This window comes from Oncorhynchus nerka, linkage group LG17 (assembly GCF_034236695.1).
Source record: "Oncorhynchus nerka isolate Pitt River linkage group LG17, Oner_Uvic_2.0, whole genome shotgun sequence".
Taxonomy (NCBI): domain Eukaryota; kingdom Metazoa; phylum Chordata; class Actinopteri; order Salmoniformes; family Salmonidae; genus Oncorhynchus; species Oncorhynchus nerka.
This window is the reverse complement of record NC_088412.1, coordinates 17377049-17404249: the sequence shown is the minus strand read 5'-3', so window position 1 is coordinate 17404249 and position 27201 is coordinate 17377049. Positions and strand designations below refer to the sequence as shown.

The window sequence follows — 27201 nt, the reverse complement described above, 5'->3', positions numbered from 1 at the left end:
ATTCAGATCCTTTTTTAGCTGAGATCAGCATATCAGTTGTTTTGGTGGAACTATGTTAGAGCTGTCAAATCCAGAAGTGACTCTCTGCCTTATACCTAAAGCGGACATTGCCATTGGCTGCACAGAGTCAGTTTCACATCCTTGTTTTACAAGTTCGAACACTGGAATGCGATATGTAATCTACACCTTAATTAGCATGATTAGAAATCTTTATTTTGTTGAATGATTTTTAAATTTGAGCATAATTATTTCTATATAGCCTACACTTTCTCATTCTGAACTTCTAACATGGTTGGGCCGGATGTGGCTTCCAGACAATGATTGCAAGAGCAGCTGCTCAATGATTTGGGCTTCAATGCAGTTCCACCTCCAAAACAACCACTATGTGGATGTTTGCTATCGCCGGTTAACGCTTGATCTGATTGAATCTAGGTCTTTGTCAAGGTCAGAATACAGCACATATGTAGACACACCTCCACCCAACCTTTCTTATTATTCTGTATCTAAATACGAGACACTCCATTTAGTATGATATGTTACGTTTCGTATGGTATGGATTCATTTGTGGCTGTCCATCACCCATTGCGTATGATTTGTTACGAATAACTTTTCATAGTATCTGTGAATTTGCAAAAATATACCATATGTTATGGATTCTAGCTAGGTCTTAACGTTAGCTAGCTCGCTAACTTTAGCAAGGCTAGTGGTTAGGGTTAAGGTTAGGCGAAGGGTTAGCTAAAATGGTTAGAGTGAGGGGAAGGGTTAGGTACCATGCTAAGTAGTTAAAGTTGCTAAAGTTGTCCATGATGAGATTCGAACTCGCAACCTTTAGGTTGCTAGACGTTTGCGTTATATGTCCACCCAGACTAACCAGCCTACATTTGTTTTTGCCTTAATGTAACCATACCAAACTTAACATATCATACTAATTTGCATGTCCCAGATTTGTTTACTATGTTATGTCTAGCCTGAGACCGGGCTGCTCCGCCACACCTTCCTTTCTTTGATCTCCACCCCAAATGAAAAGCGGGTGAATAGCATCCTATTCTCGTGCTTAAATTCAAGGTCAGAATACGGGCTGAGGGAAACATGCATGTAAAGGGAATTACGTTTTATTTACACATGATCAACTTAAGTCAGAAGTTATTATTGCCTCCTAATACAGTCCATTTGACCCCATCACATCAGATTAGTAAGCAGTTGTTTGAAATAACACATTTCATAGTAAGGCAGCTAGGCTAAACCTTAACAATCAAAAAAAGGTATGATCTGTCAACAATAATATAAATATGTCATCTCTCAATAAAATTACAATAGAGTAAAAAAGTGAGAAAATATGAAATGTGTTGCATTCACTCATAACGAGTCCAACTTTCCTTGACACTTAAGGAGAAAAAAATTAAAATACAAAAATGTAAACTGGCGTTTCAACCAGATAATGCTGTCAAAAACAATAAGAACTTACTGTCTGCCTAGTTGTTATGCAAGTCATAAAAGAAAGTATTTAAAAAATACTATAACTGTCACATGGTGTTCATTGTCTAACCCTTTCTTGAAACCTTCCCCCAAATATTATCAGGGGGCTTTGTGGTGGGTCTGTATTACCTTGTTGCTTACAGCAAGCAGAGATGACCACGCCATCTAGTTAAACCAACTTTAATGTTTTTCCGCCATTTGCCATGATAGAATGACCTTTCGGCAGGCCCGATAAGCCGCTAAACAATATGTGCTGGAAGAAGACAAACGGGTGGCTTGAAGAAACAGATCCATCTTAGACATTGGATTATGGATTCCCGGTGACAGAGATGCGACTCTATGGAGTTATGGAATAATCCCTGTGGAGAATTGGTTATTCCAATTGATTTTCATGTTCTAATCCCGTCTAAGACTCCAAAAGAAATGCGCCTTTTCAGGGGAAAATAGGTCAAGTGTCCAGACACCGTCTTGACCAGCAGCTGTATCCATACCTTCATTTGCATTTTTTTACTTTTAATAATTGCATGCCCAATTATCCCTGGCTTGGTGGCCTAGTTTGCATGGGCGGGCCTACATTGAATGGAAGGAAAAGCTGATTATTTATTCAGAGGCTATGAGTTGACTCAGTAATATCTATTGAAACACAATGGATGCATATTTATAAATATCAAAAGGCACACCTTATTGGTAATTGGTGCTGCATGTCAAGTCAAAGAAATCTCTTTAGAAACCTTAACTAACGCTTATGTTAAAGAAAGCAATTTATCCTAATGAAAATTGGATTGACATTTTCTTAAGAATTTTTGTTCTTTAAACATTTCCCACAACCATGTAAAGTGTTAGTAAATGACGATTGACCCGTTAAACTTTTGAAATGAAAGGACGTTAAAAGCTGATCCACAATAATGCAGACATGAACTGAAAATGAACCCCTTATTCAAGATTAAAATAGTTTAGATAAAATGTTGAATGCAGTCACAGCCTTCCGTGTTCTGTAGGTACTTGAGAATGAAAGCCACCAATCAATTTCATCAAAGCCACACAACTTCCACACATCACTTTTCCTTTTATTTTTCTATGAAATACACAAACGGTGTAACAACTGCTAAGGGTTTAATCTTACAAGAAAACCCCAATATGTTCTGCGAGCAGATATAAACTCAGTGGACAGTTTTTGGTACACCACCCTGTTAACAAATTTTAAAAAGTTCTACAGACATAGCAAACCTGCCTGGTGTCAACAGTAGAGGCTGGTGGCGGTGTACTGGTGTGGGTAATGTTTTCCTGGCACACGTTAGGTCCCTTGCTACCAATTGAGCGTCTGACCACCACACCTTGTAGAATCCATTCCGAAAAATTCTGCCTGTTCTGGAGGCAAAATTGGGTCTGACCCAGTACTATATTGTAATTATTTCCCCTCTATGGCCTAGCTATTGCCTTACCTCCCTACATTTCCACACACTGTACATTGATTTTTCTATATATAAAAGTGGGAGAACTTGCTCAATTGGTGGCAGTGCCAGACGTGTCCCCTGGCTTAAGCCAGTACATGTCCAGGCCCGTCTGAAGTTTGCTAGAGAGCATTTGGATGATCCAGAAGATTGAGAGAATGTCATATGGTCAGTTGAAACCAAAATATAACTTTTTGGTAAAAACTCAACTTGTGTTTGGAGGACAAAGAATGCTGAGTTGCATCCAAAGAACACCATACCTACTGTGAAGCATGGGGGTGGAAACATCATGCTTTGGGGCTGTTTTTCTGCAAAGGGACCAGGACGACTGATCCATGTAAAGGAAAGAATGAATGGGGCCATGTATCGTGAGATTTTGAGTGAAAACCTCCTTCCATCAGCAAGGGTATTGAAGATGAAACGTAGCTGGGTCTTTCAGCATGACAATGATCCCAAAATTACAGGCTTCTCATCTTTTTAAGTGGGAGAACTTGCACAATTGGTGGCTGACTAAATACTTTTTTTGCCCCACTGTATAGTGTTATTGACTGTACTTGTGTAACTCTTGTTTCTGTCGCACTGCTTTGCTTTGTCTTGGGCAGGTCACAGCTGTAAATGAGAACTTGTTCTCAACTGGCCTACCTGGTTAAATAACTTTTAAAAAAAAAAATAGGTGTACTTGTATATCTGTTTCAATAGGATGATAGATTATATTGACCAATATAATCTATTTGCTTACATAGGCATTGATAACAAATAGGCATCTCAATCTTACATTTCAACCATGTAATTACGCAGAAACAATGTTGCAGCACTGGAGACCATTTATATCCAATCCAGAAAATAAATACACTTGGATATTTTACTCAACAAATAGTGTTTGAGATCTTTAAATAGGATTCAACATAAATCTTTTTTTGTTCTTAAAATATATCTGCACACTACTTAGAATGAATTGTACACAAATACAGTAGATTGATTTAAAACTATTACCCGAAAATGAGACATGGTAGGTATGAGCTATGGTTGACCGGTGATGCAGGTCACGGAGTAAAAAAGTTGTTGTTTTTTAAATTCAGAGGCTCTTGGTGAGTGACTACAACTACTTGTTCTTTTGAGCAAGCTGTCCAGGCTACGGTATTATATTAGTGCTGTTCACTCGCAAACTTATTCACTGGTCTTTTTTTGAGCAGGTACTGTACACGTTCACTCCTGATATTTATAGCATCTTGATTGTCTGAGTGTCATCTACAATGAGCAGGTAACCAAATCAATATGTAAAGATCAGCAGAACTGTGCAGCAGGTGATCAACATCAGGAAAAGCATACGTTACGGTCAAGGACAGACGAGACGCTTTCGCTTAGAAGGTCTGTGCAGATTATAGGATCGTTATGTTATAACGACACTCAGGGAGTTGTGATTCTCCAGGTAAAGAATGGTACGGCCTTAATTAAAAAGAAGCAAAGTGCTTGGAAACTGTTCACATACAACCTAATGGTTCTATTTGACACAAAGTAGATTGCTTGTTTCAAAAGCATCCAGAATTCAGGGTGCATCTCAATAGCCACAACTTGCTTCCCCTCATATCCTGTCCTCCTGAGGATTTCTACCAGATTGCCTTCCCCCACCCTGCCTTCTCAGATCAGCACAGATGAAGGACAGGAGACAAACAAAGAAAGTAACTTGAGACTTGAGATGCATCCCATTTCTCTGTGGCCTGGTACCCAGCCACTGATTGGCTGTATATCACACGGTGTTGCGTTACAACTAAAATAGCTTCCTTTCTTCATCGCCTTCCCTTTATCTGCACTGTTCTGAAAGAATTGAAATGAAGAATAAAAAATGTAGGGTCTTTTTGGGGGATCAGTGCAGATGGAGGAGGATGCCAGGAAAAGAAACAAACACTATTGGGACACTGCTGATGACTCATGAGTTACTACTCTTGGATGGTGCTTTTCGAGGTGAACTTGAGGCCCTCCTCCTGCAGTCTCTTCAGTGCCGGTCCATAGATGTCCTTAGTCATTGGCACCACCAGTCCCTTCGTACGGATTTCTCCTGCAGATTGAAAGTCAGTTCAAACTTACATGTTAGGGTTGTACATTTATCTTTGGTGGTGGAATAAGTGTGTCATACTCAGTAAAGCCTAATCAACAACTCGGGCAAGACACATGCAATAAGAATAATACACTACTGACCGTCCAGCACCATGCGAGCAGCGATGGCTGCAGGGTAACCCACGGTCTTGGCCATGGCAGAGTAGCCGTTGGGGTCTCCGTAGACCACCAGGCTGATGTGCTTGGTCTCCAGCTCGCCTGTAGAGTGACGCAGGCCCACGTCGTTCCTCATGATAATCATGTCCCGCTCGCCTTCATCTGAAGGAGAGGATAAAGGACACAGTAATAGAAAGTAGAGAGAAATAATTACTATGGCTGTGTTTACACAGACAGCCCAATTGTAATCTTTTTTACACTAATTTTGACCAATCACATCAGATATTTCTCAGAGCTGATGTGATTGGTCAAGAGACCAACTGGAGAAAAAAAAATCTAAATTGGGTAAAGAAGAAGGTAGTAGTGACATTTCTTCTCTTACCAAAGGAGAGCCTGGCCTCTAAGTGCTTAGCCAGTGACGCCAGCACAGTCTCTGCATGAGGAACAGCCTCCTTACTCAGCATACCAAACCTGAACACACACACACACACACACACACACACACACACACACACACAATTAAGAACTATATGGCAAAGATATGAGTACAAAATCCATGCAACTAACCCATCAGGCTATACCAATATGCTTATTGAATCCTATTTCGACCTGAAGTATCTAGGGAGGTAAGGGATGTGTAGTATCTAGGGGACTAGGGGCTGATAAGTATCTAGGGGGGTAAAGGATGTGTAGTATCTAGGGGGGATAAGGGATGTGTAGTATCTAGGGGACTAGGGGCTGATAAGTATCTAGGGGGGATAAGGGATGTGTAGTATCTAGGGGACTAGGGGCTGATAAGTATCTAGGGGAGGTAAGGGATGTGTGGTACCTTGGGGGTAAGGGATGTGTAGTATCTAGGGGACTAGGGGCTGATAAGTATCTAAGGGGGGTAAGAGAAGTGCAGTATCTAGGGGACTAGGGGCTGATAAGCATCTAGGGAGGTAAGGGATGTGTAGTATCTAGGGGACGATAAGTATCTAGGGGGTAAGGGATGTGTATTAGCTATGGGGGGGTGAGGGATGTGTAGTATCTAGGGGACTAGGGGCTGATGAGTATCTAGGGAGGTAAGGGATGTGTAGTATCTAGAGGACTAGGGGCTGATAAGTATCTAGGGGGGTAAGGGATGTGTAGTATCTAGGGGACTAGGGGCTGATAAGTATCTAGGGGGGTAAGGGATGTGTAGTATCTAGAGGACTAGGGGCTGATAAGTATCTAGGGGAGGTAAGGGGTGTGTAGTATCTAGGGGACTAGGGGCTGATAAGTATCTAGGGGACAATAAGTATCTAGGGGGTGTAAGGGATGTGTAGTATCTAGGGGACTAGAGGCTGATAAGTATCTTGGGGGGTAAAGGATGTGTAGTATCTAGGGCACGATAAGTATCTAGGGGAGTAAGGGATGTGTAGTATCTAGGGGACGATAAGAATCTAGGGGAGTAAGGGATGTGTAGTTTCTAGGGGACTAGGGGCTGATAAGTATCTAGGGGAGTAAGGGATGTGTAGTATCTAGGGGACTAGGGGCTGATAAGTATCTAGGGGAGGTAAGGGGTGTGTAGTATCTAGGGGACTAGGGGCTGATAAGTATCTAGGGGACAATAAGTATCTAGGGGGTGTAAGGGATGTGTAGTATCTAGGGGACGATAAGTATCTAGGGGAGTAAGGGATGTGTAGTACCTAGAGGACTAGGGGCTGATAAGTATCTAGGGGAGGTAAGGGATGTGTAGTATCTAGGGGCTGATAAGTATCTAGGGGGTAAGGGATGTGTAGTATCTAGGGGACTAGGGTCTGATAAGTATCTAGGGGGGTAAGGGATGTGTAGTATCTAGGGGGGTAAGGGATGTGTAGTATCTAGGGGACTAGGGGCTGATAAGTATCTAGGGGGGTAAGGGATGTGTAGTATCTAGGGGACTAGGGGCTGATAAGTATCTAGGGGGTAAGGGATGTGTAGTATCTAGGGGACTAGGGGCTGATAAGTATCTAGGGGGTAAGGGTGTGTAGTATCTAGGGGACTAGGGGCTGATAAGTATCTAGGGGGGTAAGGGTGTGTAGTATCTAGGGGACAATAAGTATCTAGGGGGTGTAAGGGATGTGTAGTATCTAGGGGACTAGAGGCTGATAAGTATCTTGGGGGGTAAGGGATGTGTAGTATCTAGGGGACAATAAGTATCTAGGGGAGTAAGGGATGTGTAGTATCTAGGGGATGATAAGTATCTAGGGGAGTAAGGGATGTGTAGTATCTAGGGGACTAGGGGCTGATAAGTATCTAGGGGAGTAAGGGATGTGTAGTATCTAGGGGACGATAAGTATCTAAGGGGTAAGGGATGTGTAGTAGCTATGGTGGGGGTGAGGGATGTGTAGTATCTAGGGACTAGGGGCTGATAAGTATCTAGGGGGTAAGATGGAGTAGCTGTAAGGGAGTATCTAGGGGACTAGGGGCTGATAAGTATCTAGGAGAGGTAAGGGATGTGTAGTATCTAGGGGACTAGGGGCTGATAAGTATCTAGGGGGTAAGGGATGTGTAGTATCTAGGGGACGATAAGTATCTAGGGAGTAAGGGATGTGTAGTATCTAGGGGACTAGGGGCTGTTAAGTATCTAGGGGGTAAGGGAAGTGCAGTATCTAGGGGGTGGTAAGGGATGTGTAGTACCTAGGGAGGTAAGGGATGTGTAGTACCTAGGGGGGGTAAGGGATGTGTGGTACCTAGGTGGGGTAAGGGATGTGTAGTGCCTAGGGGGTAAGGGATGTGTAGTGCCTAGGGGGTAAGGGATGTGTAGTGCCTAGGGGGTAAGGGATGTGTAGTATCTAGGGGACTAGGAGCTGATAAGTATCTAAGGGGGGTAAGGGAAGTGCAGTATCTAGGGGACTAGGGGCTGATAAGCATCTAGGGGGTAAGGGATGTGTAGTACCTAGGGGGATAAGAATCTAGGGGAGTAAGGGATGTGTAGTTTCTAGGGGACTAGGGGCTGATAAGTATCTAGGGGAGTAAGGGATGTGTAGTATCTAGGGGACTAGGGGCTGATAAGTATCTAGGGGAGGTAAGGGGTGTGTAATATCTAGGGGACTAGGGGCTGATAAGTATCTAGGGGACAATAAGTATCTAGGGGGTGTAAGGGATGTGTAGTATCTAGGGGACTAGAGGCTGATAAGTATCTTGGGGGTAAGGGATGTGTAGTATCTAGGGGACGATAAGTATCTATGGGAGTAAGGGATGTGTAGTATCTAGGGGAAGATAAGTATCTAGGGGAGTAAGGGATGTGTAGTATCTATGGTGGGGGTGAGGGATGTGTAGTATCTAGGGGACTAGGGGCTGATAAGCATCATGGGGGGGTAAGGGATGCGTAGTATCTAGGGGACTAGGGGCTGATAAGTATCTAGGGGAGTAAGGGATGTGTATTATCTAGGGGACGTTAAGTATCTAGGGGGTAAGGGAAGTGCAGTATCTAGGGGGTAAGGGAAGTGCAGTATCTAGGGGGTAAGGGAAGTGCAGTATCTAGGGGGTGGTAAGGGATGTGTAGTACCTAGGGGAGGTAAGGGATGTGTAGTACCTAGGGAGGGGGTAAAGGATGTGTGGTACCTAGGTGGGGTAAGGGGTGTGTAGTGCCTAGGGGGTAAGGGATGTGTAGTGCCTAGGGGGGTAAGGGATGTGTAGTGCCTAGGGGGTAAGGGATGTGTAGTATCTAGGGGACTAGAGGCTGATAAGTATCTAAGGGGGGGGTAAGGGAAGTGCAGTATCTAGGGGACTAGGGGCTGATAAGCATCTAGGGGGATAAGGGATGTGTAGTACCTAGGGGGATAAGGGATGTGTAGTATCTAGGAGAGGTAAGGGGTGTGTAGTATCTAGGGGACTAGGGGACAATAAGTATCTAGGGGTGTAAGGGATGTGTAGTATCTAGGGGACTAGAGGCTGATAAGTATCTTGGGGGTAAGGGATGTGTAGTATCTAGGGGACGATAAGTATCTAGGGGAGTAAGGGATGTGTAGTATCTAGGGGACTAGGGGCTGATAAGTATCTAGGGGGTAAGGGATGTGTAGTATCTAGGGGACGATAAGTATCTAGGGGAGTAAGGGATGTGTAGTATCTAGAGGACTAGGGGCTGATAAGCATCATGGGGGGGTAAGGGATGCGTAGTATCTAGGGGGGTAAGGGATGTGTAGTGCCTAGGGGGGTAAGGGAAGTGCAGTATCTAGGGGGTAAGGGAAGTGCAGTATCTAGGGGGTGGTAAGGGCAGTATCTAGGGGGTGGTAAGGGATGTGTAGTACCTAGGGGGTAAGGGATGTGTAGTACCTAGGGGAGGTAAGGGATGTGTAGTGCCTAGGGGGATAAGGGATGTGTAGTGCCTAGGGGGATAAGGGATGTGTAGTGCCTAGGGGGGTAAGGGATGTGTAGTGCCTAGGGGGTAAGGGATGTGTAGTGCCTAGGGGGTAAAGGGATGTGTAGTGCCTAGGGGGTAAGGGATGTGTAGTGCCTAGGGGGTAAGGGATGTGTAGTGCCTAGGGGGTAAGGGATGTGTAGTATCTAGGGGACTAGGAGCTGATAAGTATCTAAGGGGGTAAGGGAAGTGCAGTATCTAGGGGACTAGGGGCTGATAAGCATCTAGGGGGTAAGGGATGTGTAGTACCTAGGGGGATACGGGATGTGTAGTATCTAGGGGGATAAGGGATGTGTAGTATCTAGAGAGGTAAGGGATGTGTAGTATCTAGGTGACTAGGAGCTGATAAGTATCTAGGGGGTAAGGGATGTGTAGTATCTAAAGGACTAGGGGCTGATAAGTATCTAGGGGGTAAGGGATGTGTAGTAGCTAGAGGACTATGGGCTGATAAGTATCTAGGGGGTAAGGGATGTGTAGTAGCTAGGGGGTAAGGGATGTGTAGTATCTAGGGGACTATGGGCTGATAAGTATCTAGGGGGATAAGGGATGTGTAGTACCTAGGGAAGTAAGGGATGTGTAGTACCTAGGGAAGTAAGGGATGTGTAGTATCTAGGGGACTAGGGGCTGATAAGTATCTAGGGGTTAAGGGATGTGTAGTAGCTAGGGGGTACGGGATGTGTAGTATCTAGAGGACTAGGGGCTGATAAGTATCTAGGGGAGGTAAGGGATGTGTAGTATCTAGGGGACTAGGGGCTGATAAGCATCATGGGGGGTAAGGGATGTGTAGTATCTAGGGGACTAGGGGCTGATAAGTATCTAGGGGGGTAAGGGATGTGTAGTATCTAGGGGACTAGGGGCTGATAAGTATCTAGGAGAGGTAAGGGATGTGTAGTATCTAGGGGACTAGGGGCTGATAAGTATCTAGGAGAGGTAAGGGATGTGTAGTATCTAGGGGACTAGGGGCTGATAAGTATCTAGGGGGGTAAGGGGTGTGTAGTATCTAGGGGACTAGAGGCTGATAAGTATAATGGGGGGTAAAGGATGTGTAGTATCTAGGGCACGATAAGTATCTAGGGGAGTAAGGGATGTGTAGTTTCTAGGGGACGATAAGTATCTAGGGGAGTAAGGGATGTGTAGTATCTAGGGGACTAGGGGCTGATAAGTATCTAGGGGAGGTAAGGGATGTGTAGTATCTACGGGACTAGGGGCTGATAAGTATCTAGGGGGGTAAGGGATGTGTAGTATCTAGGGGACTAGGGGCTGATAAGTATCTAGGAGAGGTAAGGGATGTGTAGTATCTAGGGGACTAGGGGCTGATAAGTATCTAGGGGAGGTAAGGGGTGTGTAGTATCTAGGGGACTAGGGGCTGATAAGTATCTAGGGGGGTAAGGGGTGTGTAGTATCTAGGGGACGATAAGTATCTAGGGGAGTAAGGGATGTGTATTATCTAGGGGACTAGGGGCTGATAAGTATCTAGGAGAGGTAAGGGATGTGTAGTATCTAGGGGACTAGGGGCTGATAAGTATCTAGGGAGGTAGGGGGGTGTGTAGTATCTAGGGGACTAGGGGCTGATAAGTATCTAGGGGGGTAAGGGGTGTGTAGTATCTAGGGGACGATAAGTATCTAGGGGAGTAAGGGATGTGTATTATCTAGGGGACTAGGGGCTGATAAGTATCTAGGGGGGGGTAAGGGATGTGTAGTGCCTAGGGGGGGTAAGGGAAGTGCAGTATCTAGGGGGGTAAGGGAAGTGCAGTATCTAGGGGGGTGGTAAGGGATGTGTAGTACCTAGGGGAGGTAAGGGATGTGTACTACCTAGGGGACTAGGAGCTGATAAGTATCTAGGGGGTGTAAGGGATGTGTAGTATCTAGGAGCTGATATAGTTGAAGTCAGAAGTTTACAAACACTTAGGTTGGAGTCATTAAACCCCGTTTTTCAACCACTCCACACATTTCTTGTTAACAAACTATAGTTAAGGCAAGTCGGTTAGGACATCTACTTTGTGCATGACACAAGTCATTTTTCCAACAAAGTACCTTGTGAATATGCTGGAGGAAACAGGTACAAAAGTATCTATATCCACATTTTAATGAGTCCTATATCGACATAACCTGAAAGGCCACTGCTCCAACACCACCATAAAAAAAGCCAGACTACGGTTTGCAACTGCACATGGGGACAAAGATAGTACTTTTTGGAGAAATTTCCTCTGGTCTGATGAAGCAAAAATAGAACTGTTTGGCCATAATGACCATTGTTTTGTTTGGAGGAAAAAGTGGGAGGCTTGCAAGCCGAAGAACACCATCCCAACCGTGAAGCACGGGGGTGGCAGCATCATGTCGGGGTGCTTTGCTGCAGGAGGGACTGGTGCACTTCACAAAATAGATGGCATCATGAGGCAGGAAAAGTATGTGGATATATTGAAGCAACATCTCAAGACAGTCAGGAAGTTAAAGCTTGTGTCACAAATGGATCTTCCAAATGGACAATGACCCCAAGCATATTTCCAAAGTTGTGGCAAAATGGCTTAAGGACAACATTATCAAGGTATTGGAGTAGCCATCACAAAGTCCTGACCTCAAGCCTACAGAAAATGTGTGGGCAGAACTGATAAAGCTTGTGTGAGGAGGCCTACAAACCTGACTCAGTTACATCAGCTGTCAATCGGAATGGCCCAAAATTCATTCCGGGGGGAGTGGCTGATACACGGTATGTACAAAAGTATGTGAACACCCTTTCGAATGAGTGGATTCAGCTACTTCAACCACACCAATTGATGACAGGTTTATAAAATAGAGCACACTGCCATCGCCATAGACAAACATTGGCAGTAGAATGGCCTTACTGAAGAGCTCACTGACTTTCAACGTGACCCCATCCAACAAGTCAGTTCGTCAAATTTCTGCCCTGCTCAACTGTAAGCGCTATTATTGTGAAGTGGAAACATCTAGGAGCAACAACGGCTCAGCCGCGAAGTGGTAGGCCACACAAGCTCACAGAACGGGATCGGCGAGTGCTCAAGCGCATAGCTCGTAAAAATCGTCTGCAACACTTACTACCGAGTTCCAAATTGCCTCTGGAAGCAACGTCAGCACAAGAACTGTTCGGCGGGAGCTTCATGAAATGGATTTCCATGTCCGAGCAGCCGCACAAGCCTAAGATCACCATGCTTATTGCCAGGTGTTGGCTGGAGTGGTGTAAAGCTCACCGCCATTGGACTCTGGAACAGTGGAAACGCGTTCTCTGGAGTGATGAATCACACTTCACCATCTGGCAGTCCGACTGACGAATCGGAGTTTGGCGAATGCTAGGAGAACGCTACGTGCCCCAATGCATAGTGCCAACGATAAAGTTTAGTGTAGGAGGAATAATGGTCTGGGGCTGTTTTTCATGGTTTGGGCTAGGCCCTTTAGTTCCAATTGAAGGGAAAACTTAATGCTACAGCATACAATGACATTTTAGACAATTCTGTGTTTCCAACTGTGTGGTAACAGTTTGGGAAGGCCCTTTCCTGTTTCAACATGACAATGTCCTGTGCACGAAGCGAGGTCCATACAGAAATGGTTTGTCGAGATCGGTGTGTAAGAACTTTACTGGCCTGTACAGAGCGCTGACCTCAACCCCATCGAACACCTTTGGGATGAATTGTAACGCTGACTGTGAGCCAAGCCTAATGTCCCAAAATCAGTGCCCGACCTCACTAATGCTCTTGTGGCTGAATTTAATCAAGTCTCCGCAGCAATGTTCCAACATCTAGTGGAAAGCCTTCCCAGAAGAGAGGAGGCTGTTATAGCAGCAAAGGGAGGACCAACTCCATATTAATGACCATGATTTTGGAATGAGATGTTCACATACTTTTGGTCATGTAGTGTAAGTATCTAGGGGGAGGGGGAATGTGTAGTACACCTAGGGGGAGGGGGATGTGTAGTACACCTAGGGGGAGGGGGGAATGTGTAGTACACCTAGGGGGAGGGGGAATGTGTAGTACACCTAGGGGGGTAGGGGATGTGTGATGATTCAAGAAATTTAGAACCAGGAACAGATATAGCCCTTCGTTCTCCCCAGACCTGACTGCCCTTAACCAACACAAAAACATCCTATGGCGTTCTGCATTAGCATCGAACAGCCCCCGTGATATGCAGCTGTTCAGGGAAGCTAGAAACCATTATACACAGGCAGTTAGAAAAGCCAAGGCTAGCTTTTTCAAGCAGAAATTTGTTTCCTGCAACACTAACTCAAAAAGGTTCTGGGACACTGTAAAGTCCATGGAGAATAAGAACACCTCCTCCCAGCTGCCCACTGCACTGAAGATAGGAAACACTGTCACCACTGATAAATCCACCATAATTGAGAATTTCAATAAGCATTTTTCTACGGCTGGCCATGCTTTCCACCTGGCTACTCCTACCCCGGTCAACAGCACTGCACCCCCCACAGCGGCTCGCCCAAGCCTTCCCCATTTCTCCTTCTCCCAAATCCGTTCAGCTGATGTTCTGAAAGAGCTGAAAAATCTGGACCCCTACAAATCAGCCGGGCTAGACAATCTGGACCCTTTCTTTCTAAAATTATCTGCCGAAATTGTTGCCACCCCTATTACTAGCCTGTTCAACCTCTTTCGTGTCGTCTGAGATTCCCAAAGATTGGAAAGCAGCTGCGGTCATCCCCCTCTTCAAAGGGGGGGACACTCTTGACCCAAACTGCTACAGACCTATATCTATCCTACCATGCCTTTCTAAGGTCTTCGAAAGCCAAGTCAACAAACAGATTACCGACCATTTCGAATCTCACCATACCTTCTCTGCTATGCAATCTGGTTTCAGAGCTGGTCATGGGTGCACCTCAGCCACGCTCAAGGTCCTAAACGATATCTTAACCGCCATCGATAAGAAACATTACTGTGCAGCCGTATTCATTGATCTGGCCAAGGCTTTCGACTCTGTCAATCACCACATCCTCATCTGCAGACTCGACAGCCTTGGTTTCTCAAATTATTGCCTCGTCTGGTTCACCAACTACTTCTCTGATAGAGTTCAGTGTGTCAAATCGGAGGGTCTGCTGTCCGGACCTCTGGCAGTCTCTATGGGGGTGCCACAGGGTTCAATTCTTGGACCGACTCTCTTCTCTGTATACATCAATGAGGTCGCTCTTGCTGCTGGTGAGTCTCTGATCCACCTCTACGCAGACGACACCATTCTGTATACTTCCGGCCCTTCTTTGGACACTGTGTTAACAACCCTCCAGGCAAGCTTCAATGCCATACAACTCTCCTTCCGTGGTCTCCAATTGCTCTTAAATACAAGTAAAACTAAATGCATGCTCTTCAACCGATCGCTACCTGCACCTACCCGCCTGTCCAACATCACTACTCTGGACGGCTCTGACTTAGAATACGTGGACAACTACAAATACTTAGGTGTCTGGTTAGACTGTAAACTCTCCTTCCAGACCCATATCAAACATCTCCAATCCAAAGTTAAATCTAGAATTGGCGTCCTATTTCGCAACAAAGCATCCTTCACTCATGCTGCCAAACATACCCTTGTAAAACTGACCATCCTACCAATCCTCGACTTTGGCGATGTCATTTACAAAATAGCCTCCAATACCCTACTCAACAAATTGGATGCAGTCTATCACAGTGCAATCCGTTTTGTCACCAAAGCCCCATATACTACCCACCATTGCGACCTGTACGCTCTCGTTGGCTTGCCCTTGCTTCATACTCGTCGCCAAACCCACTGGCTCCATGTCATCTACAAGACCCTGCTAGGTAAAGTCCCCCCTTATCTCAGCTCGCTGGTCACCATAGCATCTCCCACCTGTAGCACACGCTCCAGCAGATATATCTCTCTAGTCACCCCCAAAACCAATTCTTTCTTTGGCCGCCTCTCCTTCCAGTTCTCTGCTGCCAATGACTGGAACAAACTACAAAAATCTCTGAAACTGGAAACACTTATCTCCCTCACTAGCTTTAAGCACCAACTGTCAGAGCAGCTCACAGATTACTGCACCTGTACATAGCCCACCTATAATTTAGCCCAAACAACTACCTCTTTCCCAACTGTATTTAATTAATTTATTTTGCTCCTTTGCACCCCATTATTTTTATTTCTACTTTGCACATTCTTCCATTGCAAAACTACCATTCCAGTGTTTTACTTGCTATATTGTATTTTCTTTGCCACCATGGCCTTTTTTGCCTTTACCTCCCTTCTCACCTCATTTGCTCACATTGTATATAGACTTGTTTATACTGTATTATTGACTGTATGTTTGTTTTACTCCATGTGTAACTCTGTGTTGTTGTATCTGTCGAACTGCTTTGCTTTATCTTGGCCAGGTCGCAATTGTAAATGAGAACTTGTTCTCAACTTGCCTACCTGGTTAAATAAAGGTGAAATAAAAATGATATGGATGTCATGCATATACAGTGTATGGCTATGGTTAGGACAAGGGCCTCACCATTTGAGGGTTTCCATTTTGAAGGGGTCTTGGCCGATGCGGTCGTAAACAGCTCCCTCGAAGGCCTTGTCAGAGGTGGAGGGGTGCAGGCCAATCTGGTTACACAGCAACTCTTTCTGTTGTACAGGGAAAAGACAGAATATGGGTAAAGAACCGCCCAAGAGGCATGAGCTGGTAATAAAGTTGTTATAAGCAGGATTCTTACCCAGGAGACAGGAGCGGAGGTGTGCTTCAGCATGGGGCAGGGGTCAGTGTTGATCAGACCCAGCTTCACAAAGCCACTCATGGCCTGGGAGAAACCCTGGTGGACAAGACACACAATTTACTGACCACTGAATCAGACAGGAGGAAAGAATAGCAGTGTTGCAATGTTGTTAGCAGCACCATGCTCCAACCAATTAGAACCACATTGTTGTAGAGGTCAGTGGCAGTACCTACCTTGAAGCGGAGTGTTCCTCTGATGAGTGTGTGGGCTGACTCGATGCCGTACTGCTCTGAGTATTTGGTGCTGTCGCGGTTGGGGAAGCCCTCCAGGTTGAAGCCGGGCAGGAAGTCCATGGGAGCCGTGGATTCCATCAGAGTGCCGCCCGCTGGGATGCTCACCACCTGGGAACAGAGGATGAAGTTACCCCAGAACACTGATCTAAGGTCAGCTTTGTGTCACTCGCTCTTATGGTTCAGGTTAAGTTTTTGGGGAGGATATGCTGATGCTAGATGGCCACTGTACCTCGTTGTCCTTGAGGAAGATGGCAGGGCTGATGGTATTGAGGAGGACTCCATATGGACTCCAGCTGAATTTGTAGCGCAGAGGATTGTCTGAGCATTCTGGTGCAGGGAGTCCACCACAGAATGAACTGTATGACTCAATCTAAGGAGATACACGTAAATGGCTTTACAACATAATTTACACATAAACATCTACCCAATGTTGTCAACACGGTCATATTTACATCAAACAGCGTACAAATCAAAGACACTGTTTCAATCTGTTGGGCCCGCAATCAAGAATGCTGCCAAGGAAACTGACAAGATGCCAGTCATCTCTTCGACATACGCTCAATCAATCTTTATGTACAGCCCCACAATCACCCAAACACTTCCTCTCAAAATCACTCAAACGTATAGCTTCTGTCACAATCTTCCTCACGTTTCACTTACAGTGCAGCCGTCCGCCTTGGCTTGGTCGATGCACTCCATAGCCAGCATGTGGTCGATGCCAGGGTCCAGGCCCATCTCATTCACTATGGTGATGCCAGCTTCCTCAGCACTGAAGGGAAACACACACAAAAAAAACATTCAGCCACACCGGCCCCACATGGAGCCAATACACTTGACTACTAGCTTATCCGGACTAATACCATGCCAAGTAATTAGGTCAAGTGTCTTGGTGCCTGCCTGCCTGTAGTTTACATTAAGTCAACTGTGTATCAAATAGCCCACGGTTAGCATCAAGACAAGATAACACATTTTACCATTAAGTCTCCACTTCTACATAGATATGTTTTCCCCTAACCCCACCCCTCTCGCTCATACTTTAAAACCCAGAGGAATCTCCTCTTCTCCCCTACCTCTGTTGGAGGTCCTTCATTGCTGGACTCAGGTAGCTGGCTGTCACCATGTTTACCTTCTTGTTGATGCAGTGTTTGGCGATCACAGGATGATACCCGTACGGCAGCATACTGAGGGCATAAACAGCACAGTACATGTGACAATGACACACTCACTGCACATTCACCTCAGGTGTGTGTGTGTGTGTGTACCTAATGACTAGGTCATGGTCTTTGACCAGGGACTCCAGATGGCCCTCCTGACTGGTGACATCCAGCATGACAGGGATCGTGTTGGGGTATTTCCCTGCCAGCTCCTCTGCCTGGGTCAACAACACTGATGCTAAAACACAAGAAGACATGGACAACAGCTGTGAGATATATGGGAGGGGTGAAAGACGAGTGAAATTTAAAGCTGAAAACAAAACAAAAATGGGCCAGGGCTTGAGCCCTGAGGCACCCCTTACATTTAATTAAGTAATTGGAGATGTTTAACTGGATGCAATCTATAGTGTGTACATTTAAATAATGAATTCATCATCAGCTGGGTATTTGTGAATATAGTGGGAACATTTCCTTTTCAGAGGCTTACCAACAGTGATTTGAGTCCCTGGGTCCCGGGTGAGATACTCAATGACAGGGCCCGACACGTAACCTGAACCCAGTAGTAGCACTCGCTTCATTCCACTCCTCTTCATGATCTTGGCTTGCTCACTGAGGGGATGTGGGGTTATACAGTGTGAGCACAGAATAAAGTCGTCACAGGCAGAGTTCTCACACACACAATGATTAGCTGAAGCAATCTGGCTCAGAGTTAGAACCAGTGATATGCTTACCAAGCAGAGATGGGGATGTGGGTGGGCAATCAAATTAATTTAATATAAATCATCCACAGTTTTAATTGCATCCTTGTAAGAAATTACTACTTAACAACCAATGGGGTGAAGTATATTAAAATCAAAACTAAAATGGGATTCAATCAATGAAATGTATTTACATTTTAAAAAACAGGGTGATCAGCAAATACTCAGCAAAATGTGATTCAAACACAGACATGAAATTTAAATTAAAACCGGATGATTCCACTACTGGCCACCCTACAGTCCAAAGGTCACCATGGCAGCCTCTTCTATCAAACAGTGACCTGCAGAATCAGCAGCACTCTCTCCCCCAATACCCCCTCCCTCACAGAATCCAATTGGCAGCCTCAGCCTCTTCTATCAAACAGTGACCTGCAGAATCAGCAGCACTCTCTCCCCCAATACCCCCTCCCTCACAGAATCCAATTGGCAGCCTCAGCCTAATTGGACGTGACACTGTACATGTGCACAAGAGTACGTAGAGCCGGCACGAGGTCCGGCAAGCCATCCACTGACAATGGAGGGGGTGGTCTCTAATTAAAAAAATAGACGGGGGATTCCCCTCAGGAGCCTATTTGCCTCAAGTGTACATATCTTAAGAGCAATACCCAATCAGAGGGATTCGAAGACTTAAGATCCTGAGACATGGCTTGTCTAGAGAGGTGAATGTGTAAGGTCAACGCATCAACCAAAAACCACTCAAAATGGTATGAAACGGAAGCCTTGCTCTTAGTATCATCATTATGAAGAAGGGATTGCCACCATTTCTAGTTGTACTCTCTCTCCAGGATTGACCATGCTTGAAGAGGCTTGAGCGTGGTGGCCTTTGAGTGATCATTTTGAACACAAGGTGCTCATCTGGGTCATGGTTCAGTCAGGGTCAAACAGATGAAGGTTAAAGTATGTCAGTGTGAAGATAAACCATGAACAAATTCTCAGACCAGAGCAAACCACCTTTCTCTAGCTACTTGTTAAGACAACATTGAAAAGGGCACAATACATGAACACAGTAGTCTAAGAAAGCTTCTTTACAAAAGAGCTACAATGTTTAAGAAAGCAAAGTCTATGTGAAAAGAACAAGAGAGATAAGAGTCCTCTTTTTGCATGCAAGTTTATATTTGATTAGTAAACAAATATTTTGGTTAAAAACTTTGAAGTTAATATGATTGATGGTGGAAGATTTTCAAATTTCGCAACAGAGGGAACAATGAACGGAAATGGGATGATTTTCTTGTTTGCATGACAAAATGAAGGGACAGGACAGAGGGGGGTGTTTTAGAATGAGAAGAGACTTGTCTACCCACGAAAGAGCCCCTCAGTGAGAGAGAGAACTCCTGCACCTGAGTAGAAGTGGCGGCAGCGACGATGGCACGTTAGCCATGCAAGGTGTTAGGGCGGGGGTAGACTGGCACACACCAGCACACCGTGAGAGCACTGTGCATGGACGGAACAACAAGGTGAGGGTTAGTGGAAACTCCGGCAGACGGCACCTGATGGCCTGTAGCGAAATGCCCCGAGTCTGGGGCAAGATAGAGCTTTCCCTGCTGGGTGGAATACATTATACCCTAAAGCCTGAGCTCGACAATGAGGGAGGGGAAAAGCTACAAATAGCAGCTATTAAGCACATAATGCGTCTATTATGCTGCTCACTAGGTATGCTATGCTAATGCTATGTCGTAAACAACAGTTTGTAACAGATGTCAAATTTGACACCTACTGAATGTTTTACCTGTCAAGGAATCTTTAGAGATGTCTGTCTTAGATTGGCATCATTACCTCCATGTGACAAGCATATTTACCAAAGCCATTTCAGATTTATTTATTGGAAAACACAAAGCCAACAACATGAAGCTTACCAAACTAGCACACAATTGTGCAGAAACTGCATTCTCAGATCAGTTATTATATAGATAACATAAATGCTGTTTAACTGTTATAACATTAAAGAAAGCACATTCAAATCTCAAGGGCTTCAACAGTAAAATCTATTTTGTTATAACAGTCACACAAAATCCTCCTGAAAACACACAAGACATTTAAACAAGAAAGCCATTCTCAAACCACTAGATATATTGACATGCAATCTTACCTTCGTTCACGAAGATCTTCAATGTATTCAAACTTCGGGGTAAGCTTTCCTTGTGACGTTATCACAGCCTTCAATGGAGGAAACATTAACAAAACATTTCAAAGTCCAATGTCTTTCAAAATAAAAGAATAAAATATGCCATAACTGACAAACATAAATGTCTGACAAAACAAGTCAGTGTCTATTGCGCGACTACAGCACGTCACATGACGTAGTCCAAAAGTCAAATCAAAAAACAACATGTATACAGATTGGAAACTCTCCTGAAATTTACATTTAAGTCATTTAGCAGACGCTCTTATCCAGAGCGACTTACAAATTGGAAATCAACATACTTCAGCGTAAAACACACAATGCAGCCAACAACAAGATCTTGGTTAGCTATTATCGCAATGCAAAGAGCAAATCATTTCATAACTAGTTTCCGGTAAAGCTGCATCAAGGTTTCAAGACCATAGCCTTTTCGTTCATGATGCAAAAATTGAGTAAGAGGGATGTGTGTGTGTGTGTGATACTCACATCCCTAACTTGAGGTGAGAAGTCCTCTTCTTCAAGAGGCCTGGTGGCATCGGAGGGCAGCTGAGGAAGACAGAACCGGGAAGTAGTTAATTCTGCAAAAAACAGAATTCCCCATAAGCAGCCATCACTGGCAAGCAGTGGCAGCTACAGTGTGGGGTCGTCACTAGTTACCACAGCCACAAAGTCTGAATTATGGCTAAACCCTGCCTATTTCTACAATTTCTTCTTAAAATTTGATTTTAAACCCAAAACCAACACTAACGTAACCCACACTGCTTACCTTATGCCTAACCTTAAATTAAGAACAAAAAAAAAGTACATTTTTGTTTTCATACACTTTTACAATACAGACCATTTACATTTTTGTGGCAACTAGCGACAAGTAATCAGTGGCAGCTACAGTGCGGTAAGCTGGAACGGACAAGCTTAACCTGAGATGCTGTTGTGTGCTTGTATGGCTGCATTCCACACTTAGACAACCCTCTCCCCATACAACCTAACGGAGCAGTGCACCTTACCCCAGCAGCTGGTCTTACCATCTCCCAAATGTAGGGAAAGAGGCGGTCTCCGAAATACTCAGTGGCTTCAATGGGGAGCTGGGCAGGAAGGTTATCAATAGAGCACATGAGGATACCTGTGCCCTCCACGCTGGAAAGACAAAGACACAATCAAAGAAGATCAGATAATGTGCAAGGCCTGGTGGGAGTACATTATGTATGGGTGTTTGTACCAATGACTGTATGTGAATGGACAATGCCATCGATCACAGGACATTAATTCCTATGTGAAGACTCAATAGTGCATTGAAGCCAAATTAAGTCTTATGATGGCCTTTCATGGAGACCTAACATGCACTTTGAGCTACTCCAGGAAGGGCTGTTGCAGGCTAGCTCAGTGCTGCCCCAACTTACTGAGTAACAAGTTGAAGGCCGACCGGGATACTACAGGCTGCCATTATATATATTGAACTTCCATGGCGTCAATGAGAGGGGGCAGTCATTCTCCCCTGGTCTGTACCTGTCGTGGTCTATGTGCTGGTCCGCATCGTACATACAGAAGGGCTTATCGATGGAGGTGCACTCAGTCATGAACTCAATAGAGCCGCCCATGTCGGCAGATATGTCACAGATCGCCAGGAGCCTGAGGAAAAAGACAGGAAGTAATGAGGGAAGATAAGAAAAAAGGTAGAGTCCATATCAGATTTAATCGGCCAGTCGGGTCACTGTGACTGCACTCCACACTCTTTGGTTGAGCTCCCATAGAACGTAAACATTATTGAAGAGAAGCATTGACTTTTGACCGCAAACACCTATAGCGGGCTTCTGACTGAGATAGTCCCCGTCCTTATCGCAAATCCAATTGCTCAGCTAATTACCTGGAACTTACTTGTGTGGTAGCTCTGGCCATCCCTCCGTAGCGGCGGCGGAGGGCTTGACGTGCGTCAGGAGCCTCTGGGCGTCCAGCCGCCTGAGGAGCCGCGGTGTCTGGGGGTCCCAGTAGATGCCGTTGATCAGGCACGTGGTGTAGGGCGCCACCTGAGGCCAGGAGGACAAAAAGCAGTCATTGTCATTGCAATTGTTTCCACTACTTCTCCCACACTGCCACTGCTACCACTATGGCTGTTGCCGCCGCCGCTATGGCTGTTGCCGCCGCCGCTATGGCTGTTGCCGCCGCCGTTATGGCTGTTGCCGCCGCCGCTATGGCGCCGCCGCTATGGCTGTTGCCGCCGCCGCTATGGCTGTTGCCGCCGCCGCTATGGCTGTTGCCGCCGCTATGGCTGTTGCCGATGCTGGGCCCCCCCATTTCCCCTATGAGTGCTTAGTGAGCCAATCAGCTCAGGCTTCAGACAGAGCAGTGTGGCTGTGTCAAAGGGCTCGCAGCTCCTGGCTGAGCAGCAGGAACAGGTGAACTTACTGAACTGGTTGCAACAGAGGGAAAGGCAGAGGCAGACTCACACTGGTTCTAAAGTGCGATGTGTACAGTTCCGGGTGATACTCGTACTCCAGGGGGTCATAAACACCATCACTCTTCCTCATCAGATGGTGGTGACGACTCAGAACGGTGGCGTACACTCGGGACATGTCTGAAACCAGAGAGACGGAGACAGCAGTGTCACACAGTGAACATTAAACAGAACACATACATTAATATGATAATACATATCATATGCATGAAATATAGAATATGCAAATACACCCCATCAGAAATGGGGATGTAGTACCTCCAGTTTGAGACACGTCTTTTAGCTCATGAGGCTCCACGTATTCTACAGGAAGCTCATTGATGATATCTTGTGCACCCTACATTATAGGAGAAAGTAGTTGAAGGTATGCATTCCCATGTTGTAGAATTCACTTATCACTGACCTTCCTAACACCTTTATCTACTTGTACGAACAGGTTGTGTTTGGTGATGGTTTAGTCATAGTTTGTCTTGGGTTACACTAGGTCTACCTACCTTGGAGACATTGCCTGTTCCGGTGAAGACAAAAGTCACTGGGCCGATGGACTTGGGCATGAGGCCCATGGAGATCTCGTACCCACAATCCCTCACTGCCTGGATGGCCTGGCTGACATTCCTGTAGTTATGGGCCATACCGATGTGCTGTGACACAGGAAGTGATGGCAGAGGTTCAGTGGAGGAAGCATTGAAATGACATGGACTCCACTGGGTCAAATCCTTACCATAAAAGGAGTGTGGTGTCCCAACGCCAGAAAACGAAGTCCCAAACCATGCAAAATATTGATCATTCCTGTAAGGAAGAATATAGAAAAAGGGAAACAAAGTAGGAACACTGCTTTGATAAGATGTTGGACAAAAGGGCATTTGAAAATAGGGATACATACGGGAAAAATGTGTAAATTCAGCTAGTGTTAATATTTTATTATTTACAATGGTGCCCTGAGGACAGCAATACAACAATTCAAAATGTAGATTTACCAAGATCAGTACGGACTAGTGGAACCTCAGGAGCTAATCATGTATGAGAACAGGTTTGGTGTGTAAACAACGCAAAAGCACGAGGCCAAAGAAATGGGAGGGGTTCTACACGATCTTTGGAATTAGAAACACATCGGATGACTGACTGTCACCTGTATTCTTGGGTTGTCGGACAAAAGTATACCTGCAACGCCAGCCCACTGTCCGAATGCCACGATACGGAAGCCATTGGCGTCGACCATCTTCTCATAGTCGATGAGACGCACTTCCTAGAAAGACCAGAGGATGTGAACTAGTACTAGTAACTAGTACTGGGAATTGCCAGGGACCTCACGATACGCATTGCGTTTCGATACTGTGATTTTATTAAGATGCGATGTTCCAAACATATTGCTAACTATAGGTCTACTGCAGAGGGACAAGAGAGCCACGATAAAACAAGTTTTGATCAGTCATGGAAATGTAAAAAAAAAAAAAAAAGGTGTTGAAAACAAATTGGCTCCCTATTTATAAAAGAAGATGGAGAACAAGCTATAAAAAAGGAAGTTTTGGTGCAGGTACAGACAACAAGCGCAAAAATAATATTGCAATATTTTCAAAACCATAAGATATCGTCAAAAATAATATCCTGATATATAACTGCATAAATGACCCCCCCCATCACTATGAATGGATTAGGCACAGCAGGTGCATCCAAACCATTATGTGAACATGCTTTTTGTTTAGGCTAGGGAACAATACCCATTGACCCAGAACAACTGTCTGACTCTTAGTTTAAGGTCGTACTTGGATAGAGCAACAACGGCCTTACCTTTTTGAGCAGGTCATCCAGTAGACCCATGTTAGCTTCCTGTGCTTTGATGGTGTGAGAGAAGAAGGCGTAGGTCTTTCTGGGATAAAGTTTCTCCTCCGGAGGACTCTTGACGCCAATGATCAACGAGGCCTCGGAAATGTCCTCGGAAATGATGGCCCCCGCTTTCTCATAATACTGAAATGAAACATACAAAAAGGTCCAAATCGTTTAGAAGCTAGTTCAGAAGACGGTTTCCAATGCCAGTTGCCAACACCTAACCAAATTGTTAAATTTGTCATTCAATACACTGTTTTGTTTTATTCAGTTGTGTAAAAGTTCATACAGCAGTCCTTTGATAGTCAAACACTTTTATCTTAACCTTAATTTCGAACAATAATATGTTACACGTTGTTTACTAGACATTGGAGAGGTCCTCCTATAGTAACCAGAGACACATCACATAAACCTCATTTATAGATCAAATTGTGCAGTTTTTTCTCCTATTTTTGCTGAACATAGGCCTCCTTTGATCTCCAACCATTGGCTGTGAGCATGTTCATTCAACGGCAGTGATCACCAGCCATTGGATGTGTGTATGTTTTACCCAACAACAGTGTTCACTCACATTCTCGTGGATGGCTCTTCGGTTGGAAGGCTGGACGAGGACCTTGTGGCCAGCATGGACGATCTCTTTAACGTGGCGCGGAGCCAGGGGCGCCCGTCTCTCCCACACGTTTATGTCCTCACGCCGGATGGCCATGACGCTCTTGTGATGCTCATAGCGCCTCTGGCCACAGAGGCAGCTCCTCGTCCCTCTAGCCTGGTGTCTTAGGAGTCGCAACATGGCTATACCCAACTGCTTTAGACAAGAGTGAGAGGGACGAGCCAGTCAACAATTCAGTGATAAATGGTCTGACACAAAATTATCAGACAAAGTATGACATTCACTGCATCCAAATAGAGGAGCCCTTCAAACAGAGGCCATGTAAAATGTCTGGTTTAGTCTGCTAGGAGGCAGGTTGCGCAACAGCCAGCGGAAACGCCTGGTTTAGTTCGGAAAGGCTAGAAGATTTGAACGACAGCCACACACCACACACAATGCCGATTGAATACTCTTGTCACCCATCAAATAATTAGTCTGATTTCTGCAAGGCACCTTAACCACATTACATGATTTTTCAAAAGGTTTGATTGATAGATTAGACAATTACACAGGCCTATAGACAGCCACCTCACCCATGAGGGCTATGAAATTGGCAGAATGCACTTTTTGCGTAAGTAACCTGCCGTAGGCTAGCCCATCAGAAGAGAAACCTAAAGGACACAAAACAATAATCTAGCAAGCCAACACTACCGCCAGACAACATAGAGAAAGAACGTTAGCTATTACAATTTCAATTGCACGATGGGAGCCAAAACACACTAAAATGATATACACGGATTTTCTGGATGTGTAATGAGCACTAAAACCTTATCAAAACGATACATCTATATCGTCAACAGGCCTATCCGCACAGCACTCTCGTAGGCATAATGTCCATTATCACATTTAGACTAACGGCATCGGGTCTAACTCGACTGATAGTTCGCTAAACTAAGTAAAAGGCATTGGATACTGTAGTAAACATCGTGAGACAAACTACACATAGCATATTTACTCACCTCGAATACTCGAGGAAAGTGTAAACAAATGGCAAGTATATCTATCCCACCTTTCTATAACTAGCTAACAGTTACTTTCGCAAACAGATGTCCGATATGCAATGTGGCGGAAGTCTTTCTAGGTGCACAAAAGGTAGCCTACAGTGTCGTTCAGAGGTGACAAGAATATGGCGTGGATGGGATGTGGCCTGCGGAATACGTAGATATATATCAATCAGATGAGGTTATAATGACAGTGGCCATGCCTTACCAGTCAGTGTAATGGATGAGCTGCGAGGGGAGGGGGTAACTGCGGAATCTCCCCAGATTGCTCCCACCAATCCCATCGCAACGCAAAGGATCTGCCTCTTGTCCTTGTACTTAACTTCTTCTTTGGTGGGGTTTATCGGCGGTTGGCATCCAATGTTACAGTGCTTTGCCGCCACCTACTTTACTGGAGTGTGGGCAAGAGACAGGGAGAAACGAAATCCTACCTGCCAGCCCCGTTGCTCTTAAAAAATATAACAAAATACGTTCTACTCAATATACTGTAGCAACCCACAGAGACAGCTGTGTGTTATGAGTTATGCTGTTCATTTGGGGAGAGGAGCACTGCAAGTTTAAGACCATGCTTAGCCATTGTTCCCTCTCTTACGTTTGGTCTTAACAAGAGATGGTCACTGTTGTTTTATACTGTGATCCTTGATTTATTTGGTGTAGGCAATGGCCAAACAGTAGCCTGTATTGAGTTGGGTTAATAAACCGTGAATTCAAAAACTCAAACCTCTGTCTGGATATTTGTTCATTTATGATCTAGCCAGGTCATTACGATACTCTTTAAACTAATG

At 44.9% G+C, this 27201-nt stretch overlaps 1 protein-coding gene across 4 annotated transcripts; it reads right to left on the bottom strand.

The window, feature by feature from the left end:
* Positions 1 to 2522: 2522 nt before the first annotated feature.
* Positions 2523 to 26733, bottom strand: aass (aminoadipate-semialdehyde synthase). Of its 4 annotated transcripts, none has more exons than XM_029685855.2 (24): positions 26625 to 26733; positions 25338 to 25571; positions 24731 to 24907; positions 24104 to 24188; positions 23664 to 23731; positions 23437 to 23583; positions 23201 to 23279; positions 22935 to 23062; positions 22366 to 22514; positions 21997 to 22119; positions 21516 to 21627; positions 20980 to 21039; positions 20461 to 20528; positions 18104 to 18225; positions 17725 to 17854; positions 17533 to 17643; positions 17123 to 17231; positions 16692 to 16832; positions 16403 to 16570; positions 16170 to 16265; positions 15965 to 16080; positions 5521 to 5609; positions 5124 to 5300; positions 2523 to 4983 (listed from the first exon to the last, which is right to left on the bottom strand). In XM_029685855.2, exons 2-24 carry the CDS (start codon positions 25554 to 25556, stop codon positions 4865 to 4867), a joined length of 2793 nt encoding a protein of 930 aa, XP_029541715.1. In that variant the 5' UTR covers positions 25557 to 25571; positions 26625 to 26733; the 3' UTR covers positions 2523 to 4864. The 4 variants fall into 4 exon arrangements, with proteins under 4 accessions (XP_029541715.1, XP_029541716.1, XP_029541714.1 ...); XM_029685856.2 differs by having other exon boundaries at positions 25338 to 25568; positions 26625 to 26731; XM_029685854.2 differs by lacking the exon at positions 26625 to 26733 and adding an exon at positions 26375 to 26561.
* Positions 26734 to 27201: the final 468 nt, after the last annotated feature.